The sequence below is a fragment of the Haliotis cracherodii genome, unplaced genomic scaffold (assembly GCF_022045235.1).
Source record: "Haliotis cracherodii isolate W230 unplaced genomic scaffold, xgHalCrac1.p SCAF_3, whole genome shotgun sequence".
In the NCBI taxonomy this organism is placed as follows: domain Eukaryota; kingdom Metazoa; phylum Mollusca; class Gastropoda; order Lepetellida; family Haliotidae; genus Haliotis; species Haliotis cracherodii.
Genome location: NW_027266286.1, coordinates 67,927,285 through 67,942,867, shown reverse-complemented (window position 1 = coordinate 67,942,867; position 15,583 = coordinate 67,927,285). Strand labels below are relative to the sequence as shown.

The 15,583-nt window shown below is 39.8% G+C and overlaps 1 protein-coding gene across 1 annotated transcript; it reads right to left on the bottom strand.

Annotated features, from left to right (window-relative positions):
* LOC139474584 (organic cation transporter protein-like) lies at window positions 1-14,863 on the bottom strand. Its single transcript, XM_071257653.1, has 10 exons — window positions 14,695-14,863; window positions 8,332-8,554; window positions 7,753-7,856; window positions 7,028-7,182; window positions 6,226-6,394; window positions 5,826-6,041; window positions 5,022-5,248; window positions 3,600-3,781; window positions 2,650-2,801; window positions 1-402 (listed from the first exon to the last, which is right to left on the bottom strand). Exons 1-10 carry the CDS (start codon window positions 14,835-14,837, stop codon window positions 303-305), a joined length of 1,671 nt encoding a protein of 556 aa, XP_071113754.1. The 5' UTR covers window positions 14,838-14,863; the 3' UTR covers window positions 1-302.
* Window positions 14,864-15,583: the final 720 nt, after the last annotated feature.

Sequence of the window (15,583 nt, the reverse complement as noted above, 5' to 3'; positions counted from 1 at the left end):
CCTAACAACTGATGCAGCCAGAGAATAAAATTCCGTCGTCAGAAGGTGATTCTTCTGTCAACTGACTGGACACCAATGCAATCATGTGTCGCTAACATATAACCATACCGATTATTCAGAAACTGATTACGCACACAACATACTAGTAGTTATATATAATGAGATGACCGTAGCTAATGCATGTAATGATGTTTTCTGTTTAAAAATATACAGTAAAAGAAGTGTACTCTGAGAAGCAATGAAAAATCAAATCGATTCAATCTTGAACTTGACTGAAAAACATGATAATGATGCATGAGATCCTAAAATCTGGCTTCACTTGATTGGAATTTTTCCAGTTTGACATCTGAGGAGTTCGATTTCTCGGGGATTGTGTCCAGCGTGTAGTTTGTCTTTCTTGCTCTGTGAATACATAAACGTGTATCTTAAAGAGATGAAATGTTGAAATAAAGAGTATCAAAAAGTACTTGTACGTATGTAAATAAAAAATAATATATTATTTTGGTTAGATACCATTTTTACTAAACTATTGTGTCCCACTGATATCTCTGTGCATGAAACACATGAGGTGGCTTCACTGATCTCTAATATTTGTAGATCAGTTGCGTAAACCAGTGGAAGTCTGTTCAAACATTATTGAATGATATCATGGATATACCTGACGCTTAAGTTAATTTCTTTGGGGGTAAATATTCAAGCAAAACCCTTTGAGTTTTGGGGAATCCAAATGGTATTAATTCCACTTGTCTCAACCACTTTATGTGAAAGTCATCCGTTGATTGTGACAAGAATTACTGAAATTTTTGAGACAGGGATTTAGTGGTACATTTTGCTGAACCGAATATCTATTTTTTAGCAATATATCTATCTTTGTACCGATCATTATGGAGCTATGGGGTGTAGTACAAACGTTGAATGGACATGTCTTTAAGTTTTAGAGTCAAAATTTGTTGGTACTGATGAGAGCTTTTGTCAGATTTGTTCCTCTTGTCATGAACAGAAAAAATGAAATGACCATCTCGAACAATTGCTGTGACATAAAAATTCCAATCACACTTTGGATATTCCAGACTAGTGTGTAACTTGTTGTTGAAAAGTTGTTAATATATCAGCATTAATGAATCAGTGGTTGAGAACATGAACTCCCCGTTATATCGCAGTGTGCCTCATCAATGTTGGAGAAACGCTGAATGTACAGGTCGTAACAGTTCACAACTTTGATGAAACGTATGAGCGCATGTCAGTTCCAGACAGACCAGTATCCTGACACAACTTATGGATGCACCATCTCACAGTGAGATGCGGGGACTTTGATCTATGGGTTATGGGACCCTTTCTTTCTCCACGCTCAACAAATATCGTTACTCATCACTTTAGATACCATCAAACAGTCGGTGTGAAGCTGTTACTGTGAGTAACAACTACAAAGATTGGGTGAATATATTCAGTATTTAATAGTCTTCAGAATTTTAATATATATATACTAGCTGTGCTTCATATATAATGGCAGTACAGCTATTTTATGCTGCCTCAAAACCTCTGTTGACGGATATTATGCTTCTGCAACGTTTTGTTACGTCCCTGCATTTACCTGAAGGGTACACCATGCTCTCGAACGATGTCATACTAGTAGCATACGCCATTATAATTGCCATTAACAATTATAAGATGAGTTGTGATGCCACCACAATCCATTACACTTCCATCCCCAAACTGACGACCTTGAGGAACGCATGCAAGCATTGCTATGATGTTCTGGACGCCCGTAGACCCTGACACGACCATCAGAGCTGTCCAGATGAAAGCAGGACTCATCTGTGAACAGTGTACTGTCCAGTCTTGTCTTTCGAACCTCAGATGATGTCTACGCTAAGCAAGACGTGCCCGACGGTGGCATGGAAGCAACATTGGGCGTATCACTGGATGTCTGGTCGTAGTGTTGTACTCTCAACCGGTTGCGTACGGTGCTGCCACTTAATCGATTCAACGGATTCAACGGATTCTATTCTGTAGATGCACCAACCGTATATGGTAGTCTTGTTGGCGTGACGTCACACGTGGACAACCGACCCGTGAGAAGCCATGAATGCTGCCCTGTCTCCAAAGAGATGATGTTGTCTTTCGGATGACGATTGAAATGTCTGGCATCTTCGTTTTGCGACATTCCTTTTTGCAGCATACCCACGGCATAGACGTGGATTTTCAGCAAGGCATTGCATTGAGTAACATTATTTACGGTTACACAAAAGTATTTTAATGACCACCTGACAGCGAAACAATCAGTGTATGCTGTTCACATTTTAAAAACATGTGTTAGGGTATAATGCACGCGACAAACACTCAAACATGCACGTGCAAACTGTGAATCACGACCTCAAGGACGAGGTGATGCTTTCCTGAATATATTTTGAAAGATGCATTATTTTATTTGAGAATAAATGTGTTTTTAATAAACGTTACATGAAGCATAGTTTCTTTTTTCCGTTAGTATATAAAAGCTATATATAAATAGAACTTACTGCCTTACAAAACAATGATGATTTGAAATCGTTCTTTAAATGTTTTCATTTATATCAGCTCTCTCATCCACACAAAAGTGTGATAAAAGGGTATTTTTCGATATCAGTATTATATATTAACGTGACTTACTTTCGCATATTCTTTGCATCCTCTATTGTCTCTGGAAGTCTTCGTTTTAGTGTCTCTGGGAGGAACAGAGCCAGCACACCCGCGGCAATGGACAGACCTCCAAACACGATGAGAGGTAGCGCCACCTTCAGGTCACCGCCAATCAATACACCCTAAAATCGATTAAAACACATCAACATTAGATATCACCAGAAGTCCTTTTTTCAAAAAGGAAATTGATAAAGAAACAACAAAAGCTAATTTGCATGTCTAATATACCAACGAGGCTTCACTTACATCATATCTCAACACATAATTACTCATAGCTCAGGATACCAGGCTGGTGAATGGTTTTCGACTGTACTCTATTCAGGTAATTCTCCAACAGATTTAGAACTGCACATCGGAAATCAAGACATACATGACTAGGGAAATGTTTGAGCTGAATGAGGATAAAACTCAAGTTTGTTGGCAGATAAACCTAACTCAGACAATCCTAACATTTGATTAGGTACATGTATGAAAGCTTGTGAAGCACCTTGGTGATCTCGGTGACTACCTTTGGACTTACAAGTGGACAATCATGTTTTTATCACATTTTTGTTATTCGAACCACCAGGAAGCATATCAACAAGGCCAGTGCTAACACCCTTGTTAGATGCCTCGTATTGTCCAGATGGGACGATATACTGTAAGAGTGTGTTGGTGGGACTCAAAGGACAACTTAAGAAACTCCAAGGAAAGCCACATCACCCCAGTATTCAGTTACTTGCATTGGCTTCCTATTAAATTCCACATTGATTTTAAGCTTCTTTGTACTGTCGACAACTGTTTTCACAACCAAGCAACAGCGTGCCTCTCAGAGCACAATACTGAGTACACTCTTGCCAGAAATATCGTTTCATATTTATATTTTCTTAAGACCATTATATTTAGGCTTAAAGAAGAAGCCGATTATAACACGATCTTACCAAATCTGCAATGTAAGGAGAGGCCATCCCTCCAATCCTAGCACAAAATGAACTGACCCCCACTCCAGAGTTTCGCACCATGGTAGGAAACAGCTCAGCTGTGTATACGTACACAATGGCAAATGATCCAGAGGCTCCGAACTTACCGATCATGGATAAAGCGACTGTCACCCAGTCAAGTGCTGCGAGGAAAGGATTAAATAGCAATTAGGCACACATACTTTGTGTCATGGATGAAGTATGCAGATCCTTACTATTATATCCTGTACATATTATAATGAAGCATCAGTATCACCCACTTGGCGCGTTATGAATTATTATTATTATTATTATTATTATTATTATTATTATTATTACAGCTTAAAATTTTAAAAAATGCAACAAAGTGGGGCTGGTTAGGCTCATCGTCAGCTCAGGACCCTTGCCCCCTCTAGACAGACAGCCAATGGGACTTCTCCCAGGAAGCGTTGCCTTGTCCAATCCGCCCAGAACCTTTCAGAGAACGTGTAGATTCCCTTACACTGCAGCCTTCAGGCTTGAAATAACCTTCCCCAGGACAATCATTGTCAAAACGTCAAAAATTAATTTTGAAAAAACTGAAAACAAAGACTTAGTATAAAACAACAAAAGAGAAAATTATAAATCAAATTCTTAAATCCTTGAAGGCAAAGTTAAAGGTTTGGACAGATTTGATTAACGTGGAGGCTCTTCATGATAGAACTGTTTTGTGCACTTTTGCACACATTTATTTGTCTGATGATGCTCTTGTTAAGCATGACTCATGATGAAAACAAGAAATTCCACAGTGTTCTTAAACGAGTAAAGGATGTGGGACATAATATCAATGTCAGCGTTGATTTTGTTGATGGTTCTGTACTGCTGTCCAATCGGCCCAGACTACGATTTTCAAGGGGAGGCTATCTGAACGACCACTGTATCAAAAAAATGCATAACTCTTTGGAATAGGCCCATATACAGCCTCAGACTCTTCCAGCCCAACAAACCTGATATTGTCCTCTTTGGTAAATCCAACGAAATCATTTATATCATTGAATTCTCTGTCCATTTTGACATTAATGTGATCGACAAGATTCAGGAAAAACATAGCAAATATGCGGACCTCACTTTCGAAATGTCACGCTTGCATCCCGAGTACCAAGTTGTCCGACTCCCCATTGTTCTCAGTGCTTCAAGTTCGTTACCGCCCCAGTCTGTTGACTGAACTTGGGAAAGTATCCGGGTTTCGTGCCAGGAATGCAGCTCTTCTGACAATTTGGGTAATGCATTATGCTGCAGTGTTGAGGATCATCCAAACCCTCTTTACTGCATCTATTTCTATAAATCTATAATAAATATTATTTTTATCCCAGACAGGACAACGGAAATGCTCGAGTCTTATTCGGCGCTGTTCGTACAACTTACACGAATCTCCATAGATGACCGGGAACAGTGTTGCCACACAAGCAATCCCGCCCACGAGCATGCAACCACATTGTAGGAACTTCCTGCCGAGTATGTCCAGCAGGGAGATACACATGATGTACGACACGAGCTCCACGATGTTAGCAATGGTGAAGTTCAGGTAGATGTCGCCGCTAAGGTTCTGGACGTTCAAGCCCAGACCATAGTAAACCATGCTGACAACAAACCTGCAAGTGGCATTTTACATCCAAGATTCACCGTCAAAATATTATTTGATTTTGATATTGGTCGAAACGGGGTTCAAGACACGTTATTATTCAGTACATGATCCACGTTACAAGTTCTATCTTTTTGGCAGCGAGTGAGCATGGTTTTACGCCGCTTTTAGCAATATTCCAGCAATATCACGGCGGGGGACACCAGAAATGGGCTTCATAGTACCCATGGCGGGAATCGAACCCGAGTCTTCTGCGTGACGAGCAAACACGTTAACCACTAGGCCACCCGACCGCCCCGTTGTGCATTGCTCATATTAAAGATGACGATCAATACACCGGAACTGATCAGTACTTTCTGATTAAAGTAGCTTGTGGCATGACATTTTCGCCTTTTCTCAAATTCGATTTATTCTGTTCAGAACCTACACATTGTACAAAATGTGTTTAGATCCTCAAATAAATAAATGCGATAAAGGCATTTCCATATTCATAAGAAATATCTGCGAAAATGCGAGTAGACTATGATTCCGACTATATGATTTCAAAGAAATGTGAAACCACATTTGAAGAGTTGTTTTTGTCTCACCAGTTGTAGAAGATCACGAGTGTGATGAACAGCAGATACGGCGTCGTGAACATCTGTGTCACCCTTACGGCCTTCTTGTCATCGTCTATGGTTATTTTCTCCAGCATCCCGTCCGGAAGTGTAACGCCATTAACAGACGCCACCTTCTTTATAATTGCTTGAGCTTCCGGTATGCGACCACGTGATATCAGCCATCTTGGAGATTCGGGAAGTATCCTGTTCCGGATATCGTACATACGCTATATGAATATATTTTTTTTAAATTATTTTTTAACAGGGTATATGTACAATTATTCACACACAACACCACCAACACATATTTTTTGTTTTTCTTCCCCTGTGTTGTATGTATTTTTCTTAGACAAAAATAGATAATTCTAAACAAGGTAGGAGAGCTTACCAATAATACAAAAAGTAGAGAGCAGTGGGGCTAGCGATGATAAGTTGGAGTGTTTGCCAGTTTCGGACAAAGTAGGCGATAAGACCCAAGGCAAATAGACCAATGCACCAGTAAAACTCCACGATAATTCCCACAAAAACTCTTCTGGAAGGTCCCGTCAACTCCATAGCTCCAAGATAAAAAAAACAAAGCATGTGTCAGGATCCAAAATTAGACTAAACAAATGTTATACAGCCATGGTCGTGCTCATGTGCAGTCTTATAAAAATTCAGAGCAGTTCCTTTTCTGATAATATAAAACGTCAAAGCCAGAGAACAACTAGTCTAAATCATCCGCCTGAATCAGGACAAATGGTATGTCAAGATAGCCAAATAGATGACAAAGGTTAAGTTTCTTTGAAGACATATTATATTGCTAAAGCACTATTTTTATGCAAATTGAGTGAATGACGGGTCATACCGGAGAAGCGGGACATACATGTATGTACAGTTTTCGTGAACACCTGGTGCCAACACTGACATTCAATGATCCATTCACATAAATGTTTTTTAATTATTTTACCTCTTTACGCAGATAACCAAGACCGATTATTCTCTGGCGTCGACGTTTTATAGTTTCATGATTGCTCGGATTCCCTATGAGCTAATTCAGCAAATTATAATTTATTGACATTTCTAAGAAATTGAACAGTTTTCATTTCATCATCTTAACCATGAAATAGCTATTAATACTAAAAAATAATTAATACTTTAAAGTGACACATGGATAAAATGGTTATACGATGTTATGAGCACATATTTACCCAAAACGAATGAACTTGTGAAACAAGCAATCCTCGTCATATTCGACAGCGCTCTGAGCACCATGAACACGTATACGTTGGGGGCGTACGCAGTGCTGATACTCAGAATCGCCACGCTTAAAGCATTCAACATGAAGACGGGTCGGCGCCCAAATCTGACCGAAAAAAACAATCATCGTTTTGTCGTATTTATACGGATCTCAATACCACTTATTGCGTTGCTGGGGGCAAATGTGGCCCAGTCGTCCAACGCGCCGCAATTTGCAGTGCAGAGCTGCGTCCCTTAGGTACGCCAGAAACCTATGCTCGTGGGTTCGAATAACACACAAAGAACATTTTGTAAAACATTGTATCCAATTAATTCACAATTCTTTCGACTCTGCGATAATAGGGTTCTTGGAGCCATTTTCGTCGCGGAATTCCACCAATGTCAGCTGTAGAACACCATACCATCGACTAAGCGCGTTCTTCAACTGACGTACAATTTACGCTTGTGTAGGCTTGTGGTATGTTTTGAGGTACTTGATCTCACACTATGTGATTTTTGCCAACCTGCTACATGTATGTTATAGTTGGTTACGTCATATGGCCATAGTGAAGTTGGATGTAACCAGGCGTTGTATACGCATTTCTATTGATGCAGGTCTTCAAAAATAGGAGACGTCTTATTAATGACACGATTGAATCTTAATACGAGCAACGTCTTCGGAAATGGCAGCACTCACATGTCCGATAATAGTCCCATAACGAGGGTCCCAGCCATCTGCCCTGCGAATGCCGCCATGTTGGCGTGAGACCTCAGTATACTGTCTCCACAGACTATGCTGAACTGATGAAACAAGACAGGAACATATGCATGTTAGGAATGAAATGTGTTTGCAAATGACAACAGCCTCAGTTGATACATGATAGAGAGGAAGCGGTGCGGACATATGAAGTATATATATAACCTCATCGGTTCAGGAAGAACATGATTCGTGAGAACAGGTAGATTTACGTCAAATTTGACTGTACACTGTGTTAATATTCACTGCCGATTTAAATCACAATGAGAAAAAAATGAGACTTTTCCTTTTACGTTTCAATGCAATAATATTACTGTTTTAAATTTTTCCGAAGTCTCTAACCTTGATTTTTGTAATTTTGGAAGTAAATAATGTCATAATGTGCTATTCCATAGTTTATCTGCTAATGCTGTGTCTGGTTCAGCTTCACTGTGTTATTCAGACACAATATATCAAAAGAAAATCATCCTACAAACATGTAAGCGAACAGTCAAATCCTATTTGCTTTAAAGATGCTACCTTTTCGATTAGTGTTGATTCATACGTCGACCGATCAAACACCCACGAGCTGCACGGAGTTGTCAGGTTGTTGGATTGGCTGCCGTTTTGAGGGTGCTGGTATATTTGGCAGGAAGAGAGCACCTGTTTGTCTTTGTCGGTCTCCCAGGGGATGGACATGTTGATGAGGGATGAGTGATGCGCATCCTGCACCTCATAGGTGTCGTTCGGTCCCAGGGAACACCTGTACAATTACATTGAAAGATTTAGGACCCGAAAACCCGGACGGCAGGTAACAACATAAATCATACGTATGTTGGAACGTCCAAAAGCGTATGCCAAAATCACTGTCAGTGCATGTATTGTTAAAACACAAAAACGTAGAGAAATGGATTATACATACCATTGGTTGCACAAGGGAAAATATCAATATATACAAAATATACAATTTTGAATATTTGGGATTTCCAAAATATACAATTGTGTACATTTGGTTTTTCCCAAATATACAATTTTGTATATTTGGTATATCCAAAAATATACAATTTTGTACATATGGATAGATTTTACCACTGCTTCATTGAATTTCTTCACTCCTTAGACAGGGATTCTAACAATATGTGGTTGATAATGAAAATATTACTAATGATACCGAACAGTGTTATTGCATGTAACAATAATACTTTAATACTATTTTCATTATGACAACTATATTTGGAGTGTCATGAAATATTTTGTATTGCTTTATGTTGACAGCATTTTACATAAGAAATAGAACATTTGTGGAGAGTTTAGTAACTGTTAGATCAATAATATAAATAATACCTGTATAAGTACGAATATTTACGGAATCAATGCCATAATAAGCTAGAGGTGCCTCTACCAAGTTGTGTTCCATTCCACACAAACTTTGGATGGGAATCAAGAAACAGTATCAAACGTTGAGTAACTAGTAGCTAGCCAAAGCTGTCCTACAAGTAGCACCTGACACTCTAAATAACATTTAAAATGGTATTCCTTTATTGCAAGATGTTGTTCATTTGTGTAGTTTCCTTTTGACAGTTTTGTTATTTGTAGATCTGACCTAGAATCTATCTGATCAGTGTGACATTATACATAGTGAATGGGTTTCTGGTTACTACTATGTAGAAAGTAAAAATGTAAACTGTCGGGGTAAAAGAACTGACAGACAGTTATACTCTGTTGCAAATACCATAATTTTTTTCTATGGAATATTGGGGGTGTCTATTATAAAATATGACGTCATCCACGTCACAACAGACCTGGGTCCCGTTCCACAAAGCGATCGTAACTACAATCAATCTTAGAGACTTACGTCGATTATAAAATCGTCTTAGCTAAAGTTTACGCCCGTTCCACAAAGCTATCTTAGGGCGATTGTAACTTTACAAGTTCTTAAGTAGCCGATCTTAACAAAGATCGGAATCTTCAGCCATGAAGATACGAAAGTTTCCCTAAGAGTGGCCTCCCTTGGTCATGTTTAGCAGACGACGCATTGTCGAAATATGGCTGAATCGCAGACCTCTGTCGGCGTCAAACACGTTCGTCGCAGCAATTTTTCAGCAAGCGAGATCGCTGTCCTTGTTGATGAGGTGGCTGTTCACCACACGACACTGAATTCCTCATTCAGCTCTACCGTCACCAATAAGCTGAAAGGCAGCATATGGGAGGACATCGCTAACAAGTAAGTGAGCTGTGGACTGTCAGAATGTTATCTGATATAATAATAAGTCGACATACGCCATCTTTCTTGTTATGGTACAATATTTAAGATCGATTTTAGCGATCCTAAGTTGGTCCAGAGCAACTTAGCATTTTGATCTTAACTTACAACTCTCTTAGTTAAGATTGCTTTGTGGAACGGGCGGCCGATCGTAACAAAAATTTAAGATCGCGTACTTAGTGAGTTACAATCAACTTAGCCCTAAGATCGCTTTGTGGAACGGGGCCCAGGTCGTTCCACAGTGAGGGTAATACATGCACATGAATACGTCAAACCTCTAAATATAATGCATTCATTACGCAATATGTGGTATGCGTTAAATGTACAACAAATTGAGTGAGGGAGTTTGATTTAACAACGCCTTAAGAAGTAGTTCAGTTATATCAAGGTGTCAGCTTGATGTGGAGAAAAAAACAAAGTGATGAAGGTCTACCAGGATGGTGTATGACTAGAATCATGATCAGGGCACGACGGGATTTCGAACTTAAGATCACAGGTGTCTGACACGCCAAAGGGACGCAACTAGACGACTGGGCCATCCCTGACCTTGCATAATATGCATCCCGTAACGGGATCGGGAGGTCAAACTCGGTGACTTGGTTGCTGCATGTCATCGTGTCGCAAGTGTGTAGATCAAAGTTCGTAATGTCAATCACTGGATTGTCTGGCCCAGCCTCCAATATGTACAGATTACCGTCTTATAGCTTGAATATTGCTGAATGTGGCGTTAACAAACAAAATTAATTCCCAACCACTATATTCGTAATATGCGCCCGTTAAACAGCTGTAATGTTTATGTTTATGTGTTAACTTTGTGAAAATGTACAAAATGTCAAACTTCATGTAGATCTCCAGATTCTCTGTCATTTTGCATACTTGTGTATGGATGACCGCGAACAGAATGTGCTACTCGGAGGAAAGGCCCGGTGCTTGAGCTTTAACTCAGCTCGCCTTATCTATGCAAACCCTGGAAACTCGTCAGTGTACTTGTGATGTTAGTGTTGGAATCCAAACACACTACCAGCAGAACTTGTCAGCTAAGACAATGAAATCTATTTAGTCAAAGAGTGAGTGAGTGAGTTGGGTTTAACGCCGCTTTTAACAGTATTCCAGTTATATCACGGCGTATTTAGTCAAAGACAATGAGAGATAGCAGAACCATACATGCTTTAGTTTTAGGTTGAGTGTTGTCCAGACAAACTAACTCTTGCCTGAAACAAAATGTGCACTTGACATCATAGTTAAAGTGAATCTGAGTGGTATTGTGCTTAGACGTTATTATCGACAGTATCTGAAGCACAGTTAACGCATGCTATTTGTGTCCAGAAAGCCATCGACTCACACTATCTCTTGTGAGGATAATATCTGAAATATATTCTTCCGGTTTATTTTGAAATCGATTAGATTAGACATTACAGTACATTACTCATGGATTTCATCAAAGCGGTAAATAGCTAAGATATGCATCACTTCGAGCTTTCCTCCAACATAAAGCTGATCCACACATGCTATAAATGGAACATAATGTAAAGTGTCATATAACCCAAATCACTCATTCGCTGAATCAAACTGGCAAGGATTGAAATAATTCACAGTTAATAAGAATAATCTTTTTATGCTCGAAAATTATTGAGAGGTAAGTCTTTATAAACAATTTTGTAAGACCCTTTTCCAGCAGTACTTTGTAGCAAGACGTGAGTGACGTGGCACAATCAAAACAATAATAATTCTTGGAACTTTATTGTATGACAAGGGATGAACTACTTTGCAAAGTCTTAACTGATCTCACACTATTTCTGTCGCACTGACTCAAATCTGGAAGGCATATTATTGAAATTGCTGGGGTACGATGATTGTAGGGTTAATTTTGTGAGCTGAGTCTACATATATTTGCTCAGGGCCATCCATGTATGGTCGTGTAGAACCCAGAACGTTAACACAAACACAGTTGGGGATTGTCCTAACCATGGCCTGGCCCCAGTCACGAAGACTATAGTGTTACCTGCAGCCTGTATGAAACACATCGCTCACAGTTCTACAAACATGATTCAGGGCTAGGACTAGGTTAAACAAGTTTGTTTTAACATCCCTGAATACATGATTGTTTACAGTCGCCGTCGTGTTGGAAGTAATACTGCTGTCTGGGCAACAACAAATACTTGATTATAATAAACGTGTGTGAGTGAGCTGGGTATGTTAACACCTGGTGTCGTCACTGAGTTTTAGGGATTCATAATATAGTTCACCACTATTTTGCCATGGAATCTGAAGATGATCGAAACTGATAATTCTCTGCCATTAACCTTTTTTGTTTTGACGTGACGTTCAAATACAAACCTGCAAAATGAGTTGACGAACCTTTTTTTCAAAATATTCGGTTTTGTCATTGGTATGTCATGTGTTGAAGCTATGCGGTTTTGGCATTGGTATGTCATGTGTTGAAGCTATGCGGTTTGGGCATTGGTATGTCATGTGTTGAAGCTATGCGGTTTTGGCATTGGTATGTCATGTGTTGAAGCTATGCGGTTTTGGCATTGGTATGTCATATGTTGAAGCTATGTGATGGCGTCTTTGAGTTGGGGTTTACCAACACGACGGTCTTCTGAGTGCTATGTCTCTTTTACCATGGCGCATTATGAGCTCGATGTTAAAAAGCCGTTTTAATCAGGTAGAACGTCTTGCAACGTTTCGTTGAATGGTCAACTACTGAATCAATAAAAGATACAAAACTTATTACCACGGTTAGAAAAGTGGAGAAATCCTCTCTTGAACATGAACATCGAAAATGTACTTGAAACTGGTACAAGGAAGATAGTTCTCTGGATGTACAACTTTTGTTTATTTCTGTGGATGCCACGTTTCGGTGTGGATACTTACGCCGATATCAAGCAAGTAAAGCGTCGCACTTGCTTGGTTGATAATGGTGTTAGTATCTTCACCAAAATTGCGCATTCATCGAAGAGAAGATGGTGGAATAAACAGTGAGCGCAAAGAAAAAATAATGTGCAAAGTTACACGGACTTCAGCAGCTTAAAGAGGAGCAGTAAGATGAACGGGGCTGTGAATGAAGCTGTGTTTCATTGACATTTGAAGAACCTCCAGTAGCTTTAGCACCATGAGGAGAAAAAACATCGTAGGAAGTGTAATCTCTCATGTCAAATTTGTTAATGTCTTTGAATTAAGTTTTTTTGTAAACATATTGCGCGATGGTTATAAATTTTGAATTAAGAGTTGTAAGTCATTAAAATTATTCCAAGGTCCTTTACAATCAAATTGTATTAAATTTGATGATTGGGAGTGAGTTGTGTTTAACGCCGCTTTTAACATTATTCCAGTCATATCACCGTGTGTCAGCTTAAAGTGGGAGGAAAGACCCAAGTGATGCAGGTCTTAGACGTTTACCACTTCGGTGAAACCCACGAACACGGGTATGGTGCCGACAAACCTAGAAACATAATCGGGACGAGCCGGGTTCGAACCCACAACCATAGGTTTCTAACGCACCTCAGGACAGCGAATTGCGGCGCCTTAGACGACTAGGCCACCCGTGCCCCCATTTGATGATTGCGTTATGGTGGCTCAGCTGGTGATCCGCCACGCGAACGCGAACTCCTCCAGGTCTCTGAAGACGGACTTCCTCCATGTCCAGAAGTCCAAAGGATCCCGGAGTTGGGAACTGATGGAGAGTGCATCACGGCAGTTTGTCTATTCAGTTTTCTTTCTTTCACTTTTGGATAAATGAACAATTGCAACTGGTTCTGCAGGCCATTATTACGTCATTGTTACCATGACGTCACAATCAAATGACATCACTAATGGCTCTGCTACTGAAGCTGGTAGCAGTACATTTTACATTTAAGACACTGCTTATTACTTTCTACAAACTGACAAAGTTGGAAGAATGATGTTGGATGATAAATAAAATCTCACCGTCGTGTCTTTTGATATCAAATATATCGGCAAGTCTCGGAGTTTTCCAACTTTTATCAACTCGTGTTGATATATTTGATATCAAAAGACACTCGGGTGAGATTCTCTATATCTACTGATGGAAACCAACAAGAGAACACTACGTTTTAGATACAGTAAACTGTTATGCTATCGTGGGCTCCTTGTTTTGTTAAACAAATACTCGTTGGAAACAATGCTCACAAACACTTCTCAACATTTGATTGGATGTGTTGAATTTTCAAATCATTTTTATGTCAAACTATTTCCCTATATGTTTCATTGTTCCCGTATCAATTTCCATCAGTATATACTCATAACACGACGGAGTAGTCACAGTTACACGACTGTATGACATTCTTGTGCTTCGGGTCGAGTAAAGAATAATTACAACCGGTAATGTGAATGTGGTACACAAGGTAGACGTGTCCACGAATAACTCTATTGTCACGAGGACGCCACGGTATAACCGGCAATTCCATCCATGTCGGGGCTTGACAGCATGTCCCAAACTGTCACAGCATCCCATGCATGAGTGATTCACTTCCAGTCTGTGTAGAATGTATTCATTACATTGTTTCATGAACACCTTGAGTGAAACCGAGGCATCACACTAATCATTAACTGATTTGAGGTACTTAAACTCGTTGGGATTGTCAAATACATTACACATGTATAGAATACATACATACCTGTGGTCGGGAATATCCAACTGAAACAATACTGAAAGTGCTTGCATAGCGCCCATGAACGATGGTATGCATATTAAAAAGTACAGTCTCTTTTGATACCACCCAAAGTCTCCAAGATGAGTTAGAATTTCGTCAAACTTCATGTTGCCTTCAGGGTAAGCGTGGACCTCCCTACTGTCACCAGACCCAAATATGATGTGACGTACACGAGCAAGCGGCAAGTGACATGGCCTGTGCCCCATAGCGGTATTTGTCAACGATTAATATTCATGGTTTTGTATATACGCGTGCTATAAAAGTACATGGTTTTCATATACAGTTTATTATATACAGATAAAAATAAAAAAAGCAGCAAAGAGTGTTTGGGTGATTCTGGGTCACTCAGGCTGGTTAGGCTTATCATCAGCATAGGACCCTTGTGCCCCTCTACATTCGGCCCAGAGAACCTTCTGCACCCAGATTATCAGAAGGGGTGTATTCCTATATTCATGAAGACAGCTCTTCTCATTTGAGGTCATGATTCACACTTTACATGCACGGTACTCAATTTGAATGTTTGCGTGTTTGTTGGGAGCATGATACTCACTGTTTCAACGTGAACGGCACGCAATGAACACTTTTGTTTAACTGTAAATAACGCTTACCCAATGCCGCGGCTTGCTGAAAATCAATGCATACGCGCCGTGGGTATGCTGCAAACAGGAATGCCGCAAAAAGAAGTTGCCTGACATTTCAATGGACATCGAAACCTAATAGTATCTCTTTGGAGACATCATCTACAGCAAGTTAACTCGCATGACATACCACGCGCCAGTCGTACACATGTGGCGTCAGGTCAACAAGACAACCATATTCGGTTGATGCATCTACGCAGGGTGAGGTGAAATTG